Genomic DNA, 19,249 nt, shown 5'->3' with positions numbered 1-19,249 from the left:
CCTTAACAAAACCCACAACTTTATACCCAGTGAGCAGCTGGGGGCTGGATTGTTCTGCTCAGAGCTGGTAAAACTACTCCACCAGCACATGGAAAGAGGCCAAAGGCTAAGAGCAGTAATATTTAGCTTTTTATATTCCTGCAAATAAACCAGGATTAATTAGAGCAGGCAAACACTAACGCCTCCCCAGCTCCCTCTGCGGGCTGGCACTCACTCCCAGCCTGTCATTTCCCATGTGAAAAAGGTTAACTCAGAATTAGTATCTCTTTATAATAAGCTTCTAGGGCCAAGGCTTAGCCCAACTGCACTGAACCTGTGGTTTCAGGGGCCAGCTGCAGACCTTTCTCTTTGCTTCCTAATCAGAAGGAAACCTCCCTCACATTCCACAGCTGCAACCTATATAAGGGATGGGGCTCAGGCACTCCTGGTTTTCCCCGAATACTTGAGGGGAGGTAATTTTTCATCTGCAGCCCTCGAGAGCATGGAGAGCACTTGGAGGATTTGTGTTTGTTTGTACTGCTGCTTGCCCTGGCTCTCTGCTGGCACCCAGTGCTCGCCCCGCTCCAGGGGCCGGGGGGGCTCTGGGGAGGCCCCTGGGTTTTTGGCAGCTCCTGAGGATGCTGCCAGCCAGCTCAGCGCGGGGCTGCAGCTGCCCCAAGGTGGGGCACCAGCCCTTGCCCTCCTGCCCCCGCTGCTCAAGGTGCTGCACGACCGCGGCCCCCGCGGCTGGCACAGCGAGGCGCCGCGGCTGCAGCCGGACTCCAGGGCCCTTCGGTACATGAAGAGGCTGTACAGGATGTCTGCCACCAGGGACGGCATCCCCAAGGCGCAGCGAGGCCGCCTCTATAACACGGTGCGGCTCTTCACCCCGTGCTGGGAATGCGAGCACAGCCCCGCGCACCTGGGGAAAGGTAGGTAGGTAGGTGCGCGGGTTTCTGTGTGTTCTGTGCAGGCAGCACCAGATAAAAATACCTCCTTCCTTCTGAGCTGCTGCTATTTTAGTCCTGGAGGCTCTTCTCCTGAACTGGGGGAGTTTTTCGTAGCCTACTTCTCCCTGAGTGGCATTAGGTACAGACTTTGTAGGCTGGGGAACACCACACAAGTGGTATGTACGAGGCATGCTGATGTTTCAGGCTGACTCATCTCCTCATGAGTCAGAAAAAGGCACAAGCAGATCTAAGTGAAGTAAGAAAAGTGGAAAAATATTGAGATATAATGGGCAGGAGATTTCCTTCTACAGCCCATCTTGGCTTTGCTTTTTTCAAAGAGCTACAGCACTGGTATGAGACTTGTACCAAGCTGCCAGAACCCACTGCCAGAGGCTCCTCTCCTTGCCTGGTACGTTTGCTAGAGAAGAATCATGACCAAAGCCTGAAGGGAAGAGTAGAATTACTGTAAATCAGGCTCAGAGCTGGGATGGCTGGGCACACTGTAACTTATGGTGCTTCCATGGCTTTCTTACACGTGGGCTGCTCACAACAACAGCACCCAGAAATCGTTGGCTGTTAATCCTGCTGAGGTGACCTGAGTTCTCCTGACCTGGGTTTTTCACTAGAAAGACAGATCAATACAAGCATTGTGCTGCTGCGCAGGAACAGCCCTTTGAGGATGGGTTCATGGTTTGTACCATCTGGAGTGTTTAGTTCCTGTTACCCCACACCAGCACTAAAGAGACAACAGCTGACTTCCTCCTCTGCTGGTTCTTTTAAAGAAATGAATCCTAATAACTGTTCAAATCAGGGGGTTTCTTTTGGTTTTTTTTTTTTTTTTTTTTTTTTTTTTTTTTTTTTTTTTAAGATTTCTTAATTTTTAACTCATATGTCCCTGTCCAAAGTAGAAATTTCACATAGTAAATATAAGGGAGGGCATTGAAATTCTTCTTACGCTGCTGAATACTTTTTATTTATCCACTACAACAGTATTTATGTCTAGATGGAAAAATAAGACATACTAACATTACAGGAATCTGTTTCCCTTCCCAGGAGATGTTCACTCGGTGGATTTACTCTTCAGCTTGGATCGTGTTACTGCTCTGGAGCACTTACTCAAGTCTGTCTTGCTCTATTCCTTTGACACATCTGTTCCCATTTCCTCTTCCATTACCTGCATATGCCATTTATCCCTTAAGGAACATGATTTTTCCAGCCAAGTTTGTCCCAGCATTTCCCACACTTTAGCTTTTAGCCTGCACTTTGACGTTAGGAAACGCAAATGGGTGGAGATGGATGTGACTTCTTTCCTCCAGCCTCTGATTGCTATGAACAGGAGGAACGTGCACATGGCTCTGAACTTCACTTGTCTGACGGGTGACCCACAAGGGAGCACGAAACTGGAAAACGCTGTTAATGTGACACTGGCTCCCCCTTCCCTTCTGCTGTATCTGAATGACACCAGCGAGCAAGCTTATCACCGGGGCAGCTCACTGGGGCACGGGGGGAAAAGCAGCAGCCCGCTGGCGGATCCTCCGCAGGGTGACCAAGGCAACCCCCAGGGTAAAAGGGCCTCTCGCCAGCGAAGGAACGAGAACCCCAAAGCGGCCCCAGCCACCTCGCCTCATAACCTGAGCGAGTACCTGAAGCAGTTCGTGTTCCCTCAGCACGAGTGCGAGCTGCACAACTTCCGCCTGAGCTTCAGCCAGCTGCGCTGGGACCGCTGGATCATCGCCCCGCACCGCTACAGCCCGCAGTTCTGCCGCGGGGACTGTCCCCGCGCCCTGGGCCACCGCTACGGCTCCCCGGTGCACACCATGGTGCAGACCCTCATCTACGAGCGCCTGGACCCCTCGGTGCCCAGGCCCTCGTGCGTGCCGGCCGCCTACAGCCCGCTCAGCGTGCTGACCGTCGAGCCCGACGGCTCCATCGCCTACAAGGAGTACGAGGACATGATCGCCACCAAGTGCACCTGCCGCTAGCGGCACTCTGCTTCGGGCCGCGTTCGCACTCCCAGACGCAGCTTTTAGTTTTGCACTCTCGGGGTCCTGCAGCTACGGCCGGCCGAGCAGCGCCGCTGTGACTGCGGGAGCTGGGAGGCAGCACCGACATAGCAGAAGGGGGTTCACATCAGAGCACTGGTTTTTGTACTCACTCAGCCTTTCTAGAATGTGCAGTTAAATGTAAATAGTGTCTTTTTATCGGGAGGATTTTGCATTTAAAACGGGGGAAAGGTTTCAAGTACTAAATGTCTATTTTTAAGCTGCTTTATTACAGATTTAAAAAAAGAAAAGAGAGAAATAAATGGCTATCAAACATACCCTGACATGCAGTGCCTGCTACTCTGCCTCTACATAAACCTTGTGTGCGGCATCTCCAGCAAGGACTAGGGAGGGGAGAAAGTCTTTAATGTCAGGATTATTTCTTCAGTTTTTCATTCTCTTCCCCTGCCACGTTCCAGCTCTTCCAAGCAGGGTGACAAAACCCTTCCTCACAGTTCTATCGTTAACGTGTTGTTTTTTGCTTTTCTTCTGTTGCACTTTTTGGGCTTTCTCAGGTAAAAAAAGGGTAAGAATTTAAAAGCAGCTGTGGGTAATTTGTGAACACTTAAATCAAGGCACTTCTTTGGTAACAATTGGCATCAGGTGAGGCTTCCTTTGATTAAAGAATAGGGAGCAGCTGTCCATGGGGTGAGGGCAGAGGATTGTCCACTGGAGCCACACTGCCACTGGCTTCTGAAGTAGGAAGAATTGTTTAAAAAAGCTTAATCCCCCAAAATGGCTTCTAAAAGCCTTAAATGTGTTGATGAAAATACTGTTCAATGGGTTTAATGTTCTGAAATGTGGGGCCACAGCTTTATTTCACAATGAAACTGTAGGTAACAAGTGCCTCAACTCTAGATGCTTTCACATCAAATTTTTACTGTAATTGATTTATTATTATTTATTTTCTCCTCCTGGACTTGGGGTTCATACACAAAACCTCTCAGCTTTAGTGGGGATTTTTCTTGTTTGTTAATTAAAGGCTGTGGAGCAGCACTGTCTTGTAAAACTTGTTCAGAACATCCTTTAACCTTGAATTGCTAATGGATTAATGAATAAATGCTGTAACTTTGTGCACTCAGCCACCCAACCAGCCCCTACCTGAGATCCTGAGCACTTCCAGAGGCCGGGAATTCAGCCTGGCAGGGCAGGGGCTGCTGAGTGGTGTCAGTCTGGTTCACCTGGTCACTGAACACACGGATGGTGGGGTGTCTGGAGAGCTCCTGGAGTGCTAATCTGCCCTAAAAGTGAGGATCCTGCTCCAGCTTTCAGTCTCTGACTGCTGAAATCAAAGTGGTTGACACCAAAAGCTCAAAACGGAATCCTGGTGTCACATAAAACCATCCTGGTGCCAGCACTGTGGGCAGCTGGGTCGGTTTGGATTGTATCACTCCTGCTTTTTCCTTCAAACCCTGGGAATTTGGCTTTGCTCACCTGCCAGAAAAGAAAAATAAATGGAATTGTTTCCTGAGACAAATCCTTCTAATTATGGTGAAATGTCTAATGTAGTCCAATAATCCTAATATATTCTAGTAGTCCATTAATGGGTATAATCTTTCATATAGTATAATAATTCCAATAATAATATATTACATATGTGTAATATATTGTAATAATTCCAATAATGTTGGACCTGATATATTCTAATAATGATTCCAACAATGTTGAAAATGTTCAACATATTCTAACAAATCTAATGTAGTGTAATATTAGTTTAAATAATGGCAAATATGTCTAATATAGCATAATGATGCAAATAAAGTTGAAAATGTCTAATGCAGTCTAATAATTCTACTATAATTCAAATCATGGTGAAAATGTATAATATTCTAACCATGCTCATCTAGTTTAATAATAATTCCAATAATGTTAAATATGCCTAACAATTCTAGTATCTTCTAATAATTTCAACAATGTGGAAGATTATTTATTATATTCTAGTAATCCTAACAATTATCCATTAATGTGGAAGCTGATGTACTATCATAATTCTAATAGATTCTAATTATAATTGCAATAATGTTGAAGATCTCTAATATATTCTAATAATAATTTAAATAAGTTTGATGTTGAATATATTCTATAATTCGAATAATATGGAATATGTCTAATATAGTCTAACAATTATAGACTCTATTAATAATTTCAGTAATATTGAAGCTATCTAATATAATCTAATAGTAATTTCAGCTATGTGGTAGGTGTCTCATACATTCTAATAATAATTCCAATATTGTTTACGACGCTCATTGCGGGGCGGGGAGAGAGGAGGGGTGTGGTGGAATATTTAACCTTTAAAAGCATTTTCCAGCGCTAACTCTTCCATAATTCCATGATTTTCTGCTTCAGACACTTTGGCGGAACTCCAAAATCGCCACACAAAAGTGGGATTTTCCTCAGACCATGATTTATTTTCCATGGGAGCTCCACAATCGCCACAGGAAAAGTGGGTTTTTCCTCAGACCATGATTTATTTTTCATCGGAGCTCCACAATCGCCACACAAAAGTGGGTTTTTCCTCAGACCATTATTTATTTTTCATCGGAGCTCCACAAACGCCACGCAAAAGTGGGGTTTTTCCTCAGACCATGATTTATTTTTCATCGGAGCTCCACAATCGCCACACAAAAGTGGGATTTTCCTCAGACCATGATTTATTTTCCATGGGAGCTCCACAATCGCCACACAAAAGTGTTTTTTCCCCCGTTATTTATTTTTGGCGGCTTTTCCGCTCTGAGGCACCGCCTCTCCCCCCCTTCCCTCAGGACAGGACCCGTTCATGGCGCACATCATTTATTACAAATCGCCTGTTAAAAACACACTTTAGTATAACTTTGATTTATCACACGCATATTTCATCGCCTCTGCCGTTCATTACAAACGGAAAGCGCAGCTCGCGGTGCCCCGGAAGGCCTCGCCGAGGCAGTTCCGGGGCGGCCGGCGGCCATTGCGCGGTGACCGAGGGGACACCGCGGCCATGGGGAAGCACTTCGGGAACCTGGCGCGAGTGCGCCATGTCATCTCCTACAGCCTGTCGCCCTTCGAGCAGCAAGCCTTCCCCAATGTCTTGTCCCACAGCGTCCCCAACGTGGGCCGCCGCTTCGCCTCCCAGGTGTTGAAGGTGGTGCCCCGTGAGTACAGGGGGTTTCCTCTTTTTTGTACCCCTTTCGTAGTGTAAGTTTGGGCAGGGGGAAGCACTGGGGCAGAGTGAGGGTTGTGGGATGTTGTTGTGTCGCAGGAGGGAGGTGCCGAGCGCGGTGCGGTGTCCCCTCACTACGGTGTCCCCATATTGTGAATATTCCATTCTCCCAGCGTCCTCGTGTTGTGAAATCCCCTTATTCCAGTGTCCCCGTGTGGTGAAACGCACTTATTCCAGTGTCCCCGTGTGGTGAACCCCCCTTATTCCAGTGTCCCCGTGTGGTGAACCCCCCTTATTCCAGTGTCCCCGTGTGGTGAACCCCCCTTATTCCAGTGTCCCCGTGTGGTGAAACCCCCTTGTTCCAGTGTCCCTTCCCTGCGGTGTCCTTTTGTAGGTGTCCAGTCACTGCATCGTATGCCACTTTAATGTGAGTGCCCCCTTAGTGCAGTGTCCCCTCACTGCATTATTCCCTTAGAGCAGCATTCCCTCATTCCAGTGTACCCTTGTGGTGAAACCCCCTTATTCCAGTGTCCCCTTGTGGTGAAACCCCCTTATTCCAGTGTCCCCTTGTGGTGAAACCCCCTTATTCCAGTGTCCCCTTGTGGTGAAACCCCCTTATTCCAGTGTCCCCTTGTGGTGAAACCCCCTTATTCCAGTGTCCCTTCCCTGCGGTGTCCTTTTGTAGGTGTCCAGTCACTGCATCGTATGCCACTTTAATGTGAGTGCCCCCTTAGTGCAGTGTCCCCTCACTGCATTATTCCCTTAGAGCAGCGTTCCCTCATTCCACTGTCCCTCCATGGAGAGCGTCCCTTTCTAGCAGTGTCCCCTCATTGTGGTGTCCCCTGACCGTGGCTGTCCTCTGTCCCTGCCAGCTCTAGCCCTCGGTTACCTCATTTATTCCTGGGGCACGCAGGAGTTTGAGCGGCTCAAGAGGAAGAACCCGGCTGACTACGAGCACGACCAGTGACCAGGAGCAGTGACCAGTGCCCACGAGCAGTGCCCACGTGGCTCCGGAGCTCCCCGGGGACCTGCTGTGCTTGTTCCCATGGCCGGAGGGGATTAACAGAGATAAGCCTTGGCTAATAAACTGTAACTTTGCCCCATGACTCTGTGTGAAATCCGTGTCTTGAGCTGTTTGAGGTGAGGAGCATCAAATCCCTTGTCTGGTTCTCTCTGTACAGGCAGATAATCAGGCTGAAGTTCCATGTGCTCGGATGTTTTATCTTAGAGCACTTCCAGCCTTCGTAATTCCCGTTTCTTTGAAATATTCCTCAGTATAAAGTGCAGCGAGGGCTGGTTTGGAATTGTTCCTTGTCCCCTTTATTTTTCCCATCACTGGCTGGCTGCTGCTTTTCCTTCAGCCTTGAGATCTGTGAAAAACAAACACTCCCTGGTTTGGTATTGATTAAAGCTGGATGGGCTGGCTGGTGGCTTGGGATTTGGGATGGACCCTGACCTCTGGCTGGAGGCTCGCTCTTCACGGGAGCCCCGGGCAAAAGATGAAGGGGAACAGGTACAGGCTGCACCAGGAGAGGTTTCATCTCTGTGTTACAAAGGAATTTTTTCCAGTGAGAACAATCTGTCCCTGGAACAGCCTGGGGGTTTCAGGAGGTGACTGGACGGGGTGCCAGGTAACCTCCTCTGGGCTCCCTTCCCACAAATGCCTGTACCAGCTGATCTGCCAAGGTCCCTTCCAACCTGGGCTGTTCTCTGATCCTGTGATTCTAATTACCTAGTTATGCTAATGTTAATTGGGTAATTAACTACACCTATATCTGATCAGTGGTAAGAGGCTGCATCAGAACCTTCTTGAAAACTGCCAGGAGAAGCAAGACTGTTTAGTGCCTGAAGATGATTAAAAAAATCAGCTGCTGGTAATAAAGTTGACACAGGGTGACAAATTCACCTTGTGTCTCTGAGTATAGAAACACCTTCACTGTTGGAAGCTCAGAACACCTGGCTGGTTCCTTTATCCTAATTTTTCCCTCCCAATGTTCCTCTGACTTGCCTCAAGCTCCCACCCCATGCACAGCAACACGTTGGTGTTCCTGCCGTGCTATTCCTGGAGCTGTCCTGGGAGTTTATCTTATCTGCAGGGCAGGAATGACGTTTCCCTGTGTGCTCAGGGCTGAGCTGTCAGGAAGACAATGATGCTCAGGCTCTCACTTCAGGAAGCTGGGGCGATGCAATTTTTATAGCTCAGTGCTGGAGTATTTTGGGGATCAGAGCACGTGAGACTGAGCTCAGCCTCGTGTTTCCTCCAAGCACTGCCTGAGGCTGGCAAAAGTAGCAATAAAATCAATCAGCCAGTGCTCCCAAGTTGTCCCCAAAATATTCCGTGCTTAGCTGCATTTTGGGTCACTGGTATTTTCTAGGCAGCTTAAGCAAGCGGGGGACAACAAAGTGGCTGCTGTGGCTGTGAGCTGGCAGAGATGTACAGAGGCAGATTCATCTCAGAAGAGACCTCAAAGCCCATCCAGTGCCACCCCTGCCATGGCAGGGACACCTTCCACTGTCCCAGGCTGCTCCAAGCCCTGTCCAGCCTGGCCTTGGACACTGCCAGGGATCCAGGGGCAGCCACAGCTCCTCTGGGAATGTGTGTCAGGGCCTCAGAGGGAACCATTCCCAACATCCCATCTCACCCTGCCCCTGGCAGTTTGAATGTCGCTGTGTGCCGGTGTAACAGTCCCCGTCCCTGAGAGGCTTCATTCAGAAGGCGGTGTCCTCAGTGGCAGCCCCCGTTCAGCAGCTCTGTCACCGAGCGCTGTCCCAGCCGCTGCCCGGGGCTCTCACGAGGCCCCTGCTCGCAGACCGCGCCTGGCCCAGGGGCCAGACTAACGCAAACAGAGGGGCAGCGGCACCGCGGCCACGGTCAGCGCCGAGGGACGGGGTCAGCACCGAGCTGCTCCAGCCCCTTGCTACCCTGCCCAGCCTCCCCTGCCCCATCCTGACCTTGCCCAGCCATCCCAAACTTTCCCAGCCACCCTGTGACTCTGCCCGTGGGCATTTCAGAGTCTGAACGAGGCGCTTGAGAAGTTTTCGCTCATTTATTTCTGTTCTCCTTTGGGCAATTATTAGAAGTGGCAACAGAGCAACACTTTAATGTTTCTTTTCTCACATCTCTGCTGTGGTGTCTTGCTGGCCTGTGGGAATTGAGGGCATGGAAAGGACCAGCTCAGTTATACTCTTTTTTCCCCCCAGTTTCTTGCACAGAGCAGTTTGCTGCCTGACAGGGACAGTCTGATGCTATTAGTGACCCAGAGGGACAGACAACAATTCTGATCTATCATCATCACAAAGTACCAGCCTTCCCCAGCCAAAAAAGCTGAGAGATGATGACTTACAGAGAGCTCTGCTGCTCTTCCAGTCCCTGTGCTTCATGGAAGTAATCAGGGCTCCTGCTCCTGCTGCTTGTCCTCCTTTGTGTTCTACACTCGTGCCTGATGGAAACAGCAGAAATTAGAACTCAGTTACATGAAAAGGAAGGACTCCATGGGAAAAACAACTGAGAAATTCCCACCCAAATATAAAATAAACTTTTTACATTCAGCTACTTGTCTGCCATGATTTACTGTCCCATTTCCTTCCCTTCTTAAGATCCAAGAAAGTGAAATAAGGAAAATTTTGCTTCCTTCTCCCAGAGAAGCAAAACAAGTAGGGCAGAGGAAGGTGTGTAAGAACCATCCTATGATGGGAATGATGAAATAGTGTTGTACACTGTGCTGGGAAGGTTTTTCTTTTCATCCCAGGGAAATTTGGGCTAAGGGGAAATCATCTGACATCGCTGCATTATCTTAATCTAAGTCACTTGCCCTCCACGCTGGCACTTGTGCCTTCACATTAAGCAATCAGAGAAACAGAGCCTGTGACATCCAGATCTGTATTTACAATTTAGCTAAAACAGTTCATTATACACTCACTACTTTATAAAGTAATTTAGTAATTATATAGTAATTTAATAAAGTAATCATATTTACTTGAACTCAAACAGTGCGTTCCAAAACCTGCACACAGTGACACAGGCTGGAATTCTCTACATCACTCTGCAACCTCAGATGTCTTGACCTGACAGACGTGGGTGCCAGACAGAACCAGAGCGTGCTTTGGGTTAAAGCTCTTGCAGTTTCCCCACCCTCACCAAGCCCCATCCAGCAAGATCCACAAGATCCCACAGGTGAGGAGCCACGAGACACTGGGACAAGCACAAGTGTGTAGGCAGAGGGGAGAGGAGATGAGAGGTACCAGCTGTGCTCACACCTGAGTCTGCTGCTGCAACCTCACTCCACAATGGAAAAACTGACTTTTCCTCTCCATGCCAATGAGCCCCTCCACCCCCATGGGAGCTGCTGGCACTTTTGGAAGCCTGATGGTGAGTGACACAGCTCGGGGCAGAGATGGCTCATCCATGAAACCACAGTCTGCACAGGGAGCTCCTCAGCTCCAGACAAGCCCTGAGCAGCCTCTTCCATTATCTACCCAGAGATGATTATCTCTGACACCTTGGGATTCCTGGGGGAAGAGCTCTGTGAGTTATCACACATTTTGCATTCCCAAGCCCAACTGGAAAATGTTACACCTGCTTTTTGAGCACTGTGTGCCTGGAAATAAAGGTCAAGCAACTTCCTTATGGTTCTTTCATGTACCAACAGTGAGAAACAAATGCACACTTCTCTGCTCCAAATCAGCTTGGCAAGACAACCCTTACCCCTGGTTGGCCAACTCAGAGCTACAGAAGTTAAATTAGGCTTTTGATTTTGACCACAATAATTTGGGCCACCCCCCCTTTTGCTTACAAATAGACCATGGAGTTCTGGTAACATCTTAGGAGGGTTTTAAAAAAAGGAACAGCTGGCACAAGGGGTCAGCACAACTGACCAGACAAAGTACAAGTGGAAGGGGAGTAAATCATTAGCTCGAGTCAGGCCTTGAACCAGATCAGTGCAGCAGATGTAGACTTAGCAATTCCCTCTTGCTCCAAAGCGAACTTTGCTCCTGTAATAACGGGCAGCTGATGCAACGATAAGAGAATGAAGTCTATAAAAATGTAGCTGACAGCCTGGGGAGTCCTGACTGGAGCTCTTTGTGCCTCCTCTGCCCACGGCTGCTCCAAGGGACAGCTCCCGCTAGGAAGATGCACTGGTGGAAAGTGATGGCAGCCCTTCTGCTCTGCTCACTGCTGCTCAGCCAGGTAAACTGAGACCGTACTGAAATAAACTATTTAAAGGGCTAATTCAAAGGACAGGCAGTCCACAAAAGCTGTTATGATTTGGATGGAAAACTGGCAGGAGCTAAGACGTGACAGCAGGGCTTTTTAGAGGATTCAACATCATAGAAATGTAGTTACTGCCTAGTGAATACTGGGCTGCTCTGAGCCACAGCTCGGCCAGTGATTCTGCCTTCACTCCCAAGAAGATGAAAACCATCATTAATTTGGGTAGATATTTCTCTGGGCTCAGGCTGCAAACCGTGCTTTACCCAGAGGGTCTGCGATCTGAAAACCAGAAAGATTTCAAGCGCTTCACTTAAAATGAAGCCCGTGGAGCTCAGCAGCAGAACGAGGGAGCGCTGCAGCTGCCACGTGTGCTGACGGTCCCCCTGCTCTGTTTCAGAGCCGCGGCGTGTCCCTGTCCCCGCGGCAGCCCCAGGCCCAGCCCCGCAGCCCCCGGCAGCGGCGGATGACGCCCTTCTGGAGAGGAGTGTCCCTGAGACCCATCGGAGCCTCGTGCAGGGACAACAGCGAGTGCCTCACCATGCTCTGCAGGTAAGCACGCTGGAACTTCCCACCTGGGCTCCTCCACGTGGGATCCAGAGGTCACTCTGCATAAAAAAAGATACCAGGAACAGGGATGGGGAAACAGAGTCAGACTCTTTAGTAAGCAGAACAAACAGAGCAGAGTCCAGGTCTCCCGAGCGCCAGCCCCAGTCCTTTCACTGCAACCCCAAATAACCTGGCTGGGCAAAGAGAACAGAGGGCTCCAGACAGCTTTTAGGCAATTTATAGACCTTTTAGGCAATTTATAGACCTTCCCTTTAATCCTCCCTTCTAAAGCATGTACTAAGGAAAAGTGAAAAAGCCTGTATTGATATCTTACCCTAAATTAACCACTTTAAGGTGATTACTTAAGCTCATAGTTTAAAAAGTAACTACAACATCAAAAGCTATTTTGTTCTCATTAGGCATGAGCAAATTGTCCAATTACATATAAATTGATTAGTAAAATTATTACTTAATGACTGAAAGGTGATTTTGTATGGCACCTGCTGTACACACACACCAGACTCAGAGACAAGATAGAAAATAGTCATTTTCTACTATAGGTAAACAGCAGTAACAGATAAGTACATCCTATTGTTAATGAATATTATCTACTATACATAGTATAGTATATATAATAATAGAGATAATATACTAGATGTATATCCCATTATCAACAAATATTATTACAAATAAGCTTATTTTGTATTATAAATTATCAGGATAAGTAAGTAAATAGGACAGGGAGGGGTACTATGCTGTGTTTGGAATTCTGATGGAAAGCAAAGACCACAAAATGAATTAAGACTGAGTAGCTGAGGGGAGCACAGAGTGCCTGAGAGGGGAGCACAGAGTGCCTGAAGGCAGCAGTGCTGGCACAGAGATGTACCTGGCAGCCCTGGCTGAGCCTGGCAGGGCAGCCCCAGCCCTCAGTGCCTCACCATGGGTTTTGCTCCCCAGGAAGAACCGCTGCCTCCTCTCCACTGCCTCAGCGTGAGCGGCACCAAGCACAGCCTGCACTGTTACTGCTGCCCATGCTCCACACGCTTGGGATGTATTTATTGACTGCTCGGGAGCTGCAAGGGCCTCCAGCGAGCGGAGTATTTAATATTTCTGTCACATGTGCTGATGAAAGGACTTCAAGGAGCTCCAGAGCATCTCCTCCCCAGCCACGCCTCTGGAGGCTCTGGCCAAGCTCAATAAAAGGGCTCTGCATCTCCTCCTCGTTTGGTTTTTTTGTAATGTTTCCTATTATTTATTTGAAGGTGTGAATTAAAATATGTATTCTGCAAAGCAGCTTGGTTTTCCTTGTATCTTGAGCAAAGTGGATGGTGAGCACAGGGCTGGGGCTCAGTTCCAGCCAGACTTTGGACATTTATCCTTCCCCCTGGCAAGAGCACAAAGTAGATCAGGCCCCATCCCCTCCCAATCTAGCTCTTATCAGCCCTCTGATAAAGGCCTGTTGGAAAGAGAGAGCCAAACTGATAATCCTGATAGCAATTCCAATATCCCAAATATATCCAGCAATAAGTGGAATGAGAGCTATTTACTTTTAATTATTTCTAATCAAATTTACTTAAATACATGTCCTAGACTGACTTTTGACACTGACCTTCCCTCCTGTCTTAAAATGAATTGATCAAAACGCTGTTTTGATGTGTTGGATGTCGACTTGGAGGCTGAAAGACAAAAAAAAATATCAACAAGTCTGGACACACACACTGGATGCTACTTTTCTTTTGTCTCACAGAGCAATAGGAACAAGGAAAGAAAATTCTGCCTAAAAATGCACTTCCAGGGAGGAAAAGGCCCCACAAAACAGATACAAGCACAGGGGGTTGGAAGTTTAATACAGAAAATCTATTTGATATTTATTAAACTTAGTTTCTCCAGTTACAGTTTTGCATTGTACAAAGCATTTTAATGACACAGTAGTTAAAAAGATCTTTACAAATTGAAATGTGATACCCTTTTCTCCAAATATTTTAATTGCCATAAATTTGTTTAAAAATACACATTAAACGCATGTTTCAGACACTAAACTTTCTATAATCTCAATACCACAAAATACATAGAATATACTATACAGATGTGGAAAAAATCTAGTTAGTATATAATACTTTGCTCACCATTAACAGCTTTATTACGTGAAATGCACATACTGACTTAGAAATCCTAATTTTGAGCCCCAAAGTACCCTTTGAAATTTCAAATGTATTGCAACAAATAAAATCACAGTTTGTTTCTATTTTTTCTGGTTTTGGTTGAAGACAGATGCCCAAATCTTTTGATAGAAAACAAAATGTAACACATGGACTTGTCATGTACAAAGCATAAAACAGAGACATCCCATTAGTTACTAATAGTACCTTTCTGTAGGATTAATCAGGGCTTCATTTATAAGTGACAGGTTAAAAGTTACCTCCCCTCCCCAGCCCTCCCCCAAAAGAAAAACCCCTTCTTCACCAAATAATAATTTCAAATAAGATAAAGGATTTTTAATAAATATATAAGCACTTTATCCTCCATATACAAAATTTTTTTAAAACAATTTAAAAGGGGGACCAGATACAAATGTCAGGAACTGTGCTTGGAAAGTCATGCCTGGTCCTTGGAGTAGAGTTTGGGATGTGGAATGCCAAGGCAGTGCCAGGAGCCGGTGCTGGGACAGGGCTGGGGACTGGAGCCAGGCTGCCCCAGGAAGGGGCACACAGCCCAGGAATTCAGCTCCAGGTGGGGGGAGACCAGGGGAAGCATGGCCACAGCAGAGCCCAGATCACACAGCCCCAGGAATTCAGCTCCAGGTGGGATGAAGCCAGGGCCACAGCAGAGCCCAGCTCACACAGCCCCAGGAATTCAGCTCCAGGTGGGATGAAGCCAGGGCCACAGCAGAGCCCAGCTCACACAGCCCCAGGAATTCAGCTCCAGGGGGGATGAAGCCAGGGCCACAGCAGATCCCAGCTCACACAGCCCCAGGAACTCAGCTCCCAGTGGGATGAACCAGGGGAAGCATGGCCACAGCAGAGCCCAGCTCACACAGCCCAGGAATTCAGCTCCAGGTGGGATGAAGCCAGGGCCACAGCAGAGCCCAGCTCACACAGCCCCAGGAATTCAGCTCCAGGTGGGATGAACCAGGGCCACAGCAGAGCCCAGCTCCCTGCGAGCTGCCTCGGCAGCTGGAGCTGCTCCCCTGCAGCCAGGGGAGCCCAGCCCGGGACCCCTTCCCTCCCCAGGGGCAGCCCAGCCCCAGAGCCTCGGACACAGCAGGAGCCACTGGCACCCCCTGCTCGGGAAGGCCCCTCTGAACAGCTCTGCAGCTGGGTGAGTTGGTGAGCAAAGCTCTGGCTCCTCTCTGTCCCTCAGGATGCCCAGCACTGACCTCACTGCTCGGGAACAGGAGTTTTCCAGAACACTGACACAGCGCAGGGAGAAGGTTCAACCCTGACCCAAGGATTTGTCGTGAAGGTAAGAATTTGGAAGTTGTTTACTCCCCAATGGGTAATTCAAACTTGACTTGCTCAGGCCCTTGTGGATCTGCCTCAATGGAAACACTGCAGTGACAGCAAAGATCTGTTCAGAAAATGACATTAAATACAGCAAAGGTAGTTTCTCTCTCTCTCCAGCAGTTTGCCTTTTGGGCAAACTCCATAATTCTCTGCCTACGGCTTTATTTTACTTGCCCCAGGCAAGTGCTACATCATTCCCATAAATTCTGACTCTCTGTGTCTTGGGGCCATTCATAAATACATTTCAGGGCATTTTTTGTTACCACAGCAATCAAGCCTCAGCAATCTAAAGGAATATACATTGCACTCCTGGATAATATGCAATATTTATCACCAATAAGATGGTGACTCAGCACTCAATAAATAATATATCAATATAGTCAGTTGCACCATAATCTAAAAACAAGTATAACATATACTTTGGACAGACTGAGTCATATATATATACATATATATTAAAAGACACATACAATACAAATTGCATACTGCCATCGAAGCCAAGGAGAGCCATCCGTCTGCTCTGCTTTATGGCTGAGATTCAAATCAAAACAAAACTCTTGGGCTGGTTTACTCTGGGGTCCTGAAGATTTGTTTGGAATTACAAATGGTTTGCACCTTTATCACCTGGAACCTGCAAGTCTGAGAGCAAAGTCAAACAGCACAGATAGCTGAGCAAGCCTAGTCTGATTGAGCCATTTTTAAGATTCACCAACTGGGGCCATGATCAGCAAGGGAATTAAATTACAGCATTGATATGTATTGATCCATATTCCCTGTCCAGGGAATCATTTGGGAAGCCAGGATTGGGGAGTCTCTCCTTAGTCACTCCTGTGACCTGCACTCCCCCTGTGGTGCTGGGAGCTGCCCAGGACAGGGACAGAGCCCTCCTGCTTTGGCAGAGGGATGGAAGCCTAGGACTTATTTGCTTTTTTTTTTTTTTGGCTATAAAATCTGATCAAGTCCAGAACTCTCCTCTTGGAAACAAGAGTCAATCCCAAATTAAGACACGCTTTTGGAATTGTGAGGTTTGAACTGATCTGTTTGCACCAGCCCCAGCTGCACAAGGCATTTCCCACCCATGCCCAAGCCCCCTGCGGATCCCCCGCACGGACACAACGCCTGGGACAGCACTCCAGAGGATGTGCCACCATGGAGCTCACCCTTCAGCTGGGACACTTCCAACCAGCTCAGGTCCACATTTTGACACGATGCTAAAAAAGCCTTCTGGTTGTTTGAAGCCAATTTCTGAGATCCACTGCTCTAGGGATAAGCGATGCGTTTTCAAGGGGCCGATTTCGCGTGACACCAAAAGGTATTTGTGGGACTCTAGTTAAGGAAAAAAAATTCCCCGAGATGACACCATTCCTGCTGACAGCAATGGTGACTGTGCACAAAAAGGAGCAAGCCAAGAACAGCCACGCTGGCTAGTGCAGCACTACACACAAACCCACCCACAATGCAACTTCTACCAAGGGATTTCTCAGCGTCAGAGGTGTGCGAGGCACTTCAGAGGAGGAAAGGAAACACAGCTGACAGTGTCCCATGCCCACGGCGGGGAGTTTGAGGGTACAGAGTTCTGTCTCCAACAGCAAAGACTAACAGAAAGGTGACCTTGCACAGTGATTCCATAAAAAGGATGCTCCGACAGACCTGAAGAGTCGAGTCAGGGAGAGCCCCAGGTCCGTTCCCCGTTTATCAATCCGGACGTAGCAAAGCTTTTCTGGAAGTACAAAACACGCTGGGACGCAAAGGAAGCTCTACGAAGATGCAGCTACCTTGTAGTAGGTTACTAATTTGCAAAACTTCTAAACTCTTAAAGCCCATAGGACATACTGCAGTACTAAGGAGCGTAGAATTCTATTCCTTCTCTCGAGGTTGCCGTGATTTTGGCACTTAACTACACCTACACAAAAAATTTAGTGCAATAATTTTCCTGAACATGCACGTTCATATCTGGTACAGAATAAAGGGTTCAATGGGAGAGAAAACAAAGCAGCATTCCACAATCTCACTCCAAAGGATTCAGAGTTGGACTCTGGGGAAGGAGACCACCACGATGAGTCAGTTTGTGTGACAGACACCGGGACTTTGAAAAAGGAAATGGAATTTTACCCAAGTACTGCAGAAGACCACTGCATACAGTATACCTGGTCCTGCTGTAAAACATCTTGTAAACAGTTCATAAAATCTTCATCTAAAAGTAAGGCATAAGGCACACCAGACATGTTGGGGGCACTAAGCAATACTGAAAGCAGTAGCATTTGAAACCTTTAACTCAGACAAGCACCTCACGTAGAAAGGTACTTTGGTTTGCACTCAGAGAGGGGCCACCTGCAGCTCCAGCACCCCTCCGTGGCACCCAGCAGCCCCCTCGGGAGCGGACGTTACGTGACATGAACGGGACCTTCATTAGCACGGGGTCAAGCCAAGTTTGCCATCCATCCTGCACAGGACAGTGCTTCCTGCAGGAGCAGCTCTGCTCCCACCCCACGGCGGCTGCTGCACTGCCAGCCTGTAGTGTCCATCACCCAGCAGACCCTAAGAGGACAAAATGGACCTAGAGTTCTACTAAAGATTCCTGGTTTCTCAGTCAATGGAAAAGATGCAAATGACCGTTCTGGTAGGAACTGAGCTACTCTTGGGTTTGGAACCACAAAGTTCCCCAATTTCCTAACTGTCAAAAAGTGACAAGCACGGAAACAAAAGGTACTTGAAATGAAGAGATGCAAAAAAGCACGAGATTGTCCTTTTCCAAAGCCTTTCCTGTTTGCATCGCACCCATCGGACTGAAGGTCATTCCTACACCATTGCCTGGACGTTACATCAAATGCAAATTACTGTAATGTTTTGTGATTGTTATAGTGTTAATCGATGGCTTGAAGCTGCCTTGGAAACAATCCAAGGCAGATCCAGCTAAATATTTTTCCATATAAATTTCTTTATAATTCATTTAAATGAAGTATCTCAATACGTAGAAGAATATCTGGAACTTTTCTATTTAGTACAAATTCTGCAATAATAAATCTGTAGTTGTCATTTATTAGTCGACTCATAGGCATTAGGCATGAGAAGTACGGTGTCCCTACTCGTTAGAACCTATCAACCCTAGTTCCTTTTACAGGCTCTACCACCACAAGACATTACAGAGTAACAAAGCTCACAAAGTACTTAAATAAAGTGTCTAGGTTTAATTTCTAAGTACTCAAAAGGGGAAATGTAGGGAAGAAGAAATAGCTAAAACCAGCCCCAAAGGGGGCTTTTCAAAATTAAAATTAAAAAAATTAAAATAAATAGGATTTCAACTGACTATTCATGTATTGTGACTGGAATCCCAATGATCTATCCACGACAGATCAGCAAAACTACCATTTTTACGTAGCAAATTTTCAAATATTTAAATAACTTAAACCGGGAACACTGGAGAAGTCCGTGAACCAGCTGATTTGGGGTTAAACACAAAACACAAACGACGATGGGAGACACGGGAAAGCATTCCTTGCTCTTAGTGTCAACTAAGCAATGTGTTATGGCAGTCTTCCTTATTGACATGACACAGTGTTGTGGAGAGGAATCAGAGGCAGCTGAAGGAGGGGCTGGGCTGGGCTGGGCTGGCTCCTCACTTGGCGTCCAGGCGCAGCCAGTGCAGGCCCTGCCGCGTGTAGCGCACCAGCTCCGTCATGATGCTCGTGTTGAACACCAGGGGCCCCATCACCTTGTCCAGTTCTGCAAAGAACTCTGCAACAGCACAAACACACGTTAAAGGAGCACGTTTGGAAAGCACAGCCAAGGCCAGCTCCCAGGAGCTGGGGTGGAGAGAAAGGGAATGAGGAGAGGTGGGGGAGTCAAGGAGGAAGGTCACTCCTAACCCACGTCCTCAC

At 47.6% G+C, this 19,249-nt stretch overlaps 4 protein-coding genes and 1 long non-coding RNA gene across 8 annotated transcripts in view; 4 read left to right on the top strand and 1 right to left on the bottom strand.

Moving 5' to 3' along the window:
* Nucleotides 1–481: 481 nt before the first annotated feature.
* On the top strand, nucleotides 482–2,911 carry GDF9 (growth differentiation factor 9). Its single transcript, XM_041397814.1, has 2 exons — nucleotides 482–911; nucleotides 1,983–2,911. The coding sequence occupies exons 1-2, from the start codon at nucleotides 482–484 to the stop codon at nucleotides 2,909–2,911; spliced, it is 1,359 nt and encodes a 452-aa protein (XP_041253748.1).
* Nucleotides 2,912–5,770: 2,859 nt separating this feature from the next.
* Nucleotides 5,771–7,216, top strand: LOC121332497 (cytochrome b-c1 complex subunit 8). The gene is made up of 2 exons (XM_041397994.1): nucleotides 5,771–6,102; nucleotides 6,983–7,216. Exons 1-2 carry the CDS (start codon nucleotides 5,949–5,951, stop codon nucleotides 7,075–7,077), a joined length of 249 nt encoding a protein of 82 aa, XP_041253928.1. The 5' UTR covers nucleotides 5,771–5,948; the 3' UTR covers nucleotides 7,078–7,216.
* Nucleotides 7,217–7,346: 130 nt separating this feature from the next.
* AFF4 (AF4/FMR2 family member 4) overlaps nucleotides 7,347–19,249 on the bottom strand; it is a 52,799-nt gene continuing 40,896 nt past the window's right edge. The window contains exons 22-26 of one of the 4 annotated variants that reach the window (XR_005952150.1): nucleotides 15,245–19,106; nucleotides 13,478–13,544; nucleotides 11,860–11,927; nucleotides 9,455–9,550; nucleotides 7,347–7,480 (exon numbers count right to left, since the gene is read on the bottom strand). Coding sequence is in view for 1 of the 4 variants with exons in the window: in XM_041397993.1 (XP_041253927.1) it covers nucleotides 18,988–19,106 (119 nt within the window). In the remaining 3 variants the exon portion in view is untranslated. Of the gene's footprint in view, nucleotides 7,481–9,148; nucleotides 9,551–11,859; nucleotides 11,928–13,477; nucleotides 13,545–14,855; nucleotides 19,107–19,249 lie in introns of those variants that run through there. The other 3 variants (XR_005952149.1, XR_005952151.1, XM_041397993.1) reach the window with 3 other exon arrangements.
* On the top strand, nucleotides 7,555–13,021 carry LEAP2 (liver enriched antimicrobial peptide 2). The gene is made up of 4 exons (XM_041397838.1): nucleotides 7,555–7,623; nucleotides 10,183–10,284; nucleotides 11,720–11,871; nucleotides 12,826–13,021. Exons 1-4 carry the CDS (start codon nucleotides 7,555–7,557, stop codon nucleotides 12,860–12,862), a joined length of 360 nt encoding a protein of 119 aa, XP_041253772.1. The 3' UTR covers nucleotides 12,863–13,021.
* Nucleotides 13,552–16,316, top strand: LOC121332498. Its single transcript, XR_005952152.1, has 2 exons — nucleotides 13,552–14,731; nucleotides 14,987–16,316. It is a non-coding gene; the product is annotated as an uncharacterized LOC121332498 (long non-coding RNA).

Source organism: Onychostruthus taczanowskii, unplaced genomic scaffold (assembly GCF_017590055.1).
Source record: "Onychostruthus taczanowskii isolate IOZ18803 unplaced genomic scaffold, ASM1759005v1 scaffold14, whole genome shotgun sequence".
NCBI lineage: Eukaryota > Metazoa > Chordata > Aves > Passeriformes > Passeridae > Onychostruthus > Onychostruthus taczanowskii.
The sequence above is the reverse complement of the archived record's forward strand: the minus strand, read 5'-3'. Positions and strand labels throughout refer to the sequence as shown.

What these genes read in the sequence shown, in the direction of transcription:
- LEAP2 (XM_041397838.1), top strand. Translation starts at nt 7,555, where the DNA reads ATGGACCCTGACCTCTGGCTGGAGGCTCGCTCTTCACGGGAGCCCCGG. An exon ending in CAAAAGATGAAGGGGAACAG is followed by an intron (nt 7,624 to 10,182) that starts GTACAGGCTGCA and finishes TTGACCTGACAG; the next exon opens with ACGTGGGTGCCAGACAGAAC. An exon ending in TGCCTCACCATGCTCTGCAG is followed by an intron (nt 11,872 to 12,825) that starts GTAAGCACGCTG and finishes TTTGCTCCCCAG; the next exon opens with GAAGAACCGCTGCCTCCTCT.
- GDF9 (XM_041397814.1), top strand. Translation starts at nt 482, where the DNA reads ATGGAGAGCACTTGGAGGATTTGTGTTTGTTTGTACTGCTGCTTGCCC. An exon ending in CCCCGCGCACCTGGGGAAAG is followed by an intron (nt 912 to 1,982) that starts GTAGGTAGGTAG and finishes TTCCCTTCCCAG; the next exon opens with GAGATGTTCACTCGGTGGAT.
- LOC121332497 (XM_041397994.1), top strand. Translation starts at nt 5,949, where the DNA reads ATGGGGAAGCACTTCGGGAACCTGGCGCGAGTGCGCCATGTCATCTCC. An exon ending in GGTGTTGAAGGTGGTGCCCC is followed by an intron (nt 6,103 to 6,982) that starts GTGAGTACAGGG and finishes TGTCCCTGCCAG; the next exon opens with CTCTAGCCCTCGGTTACCTC.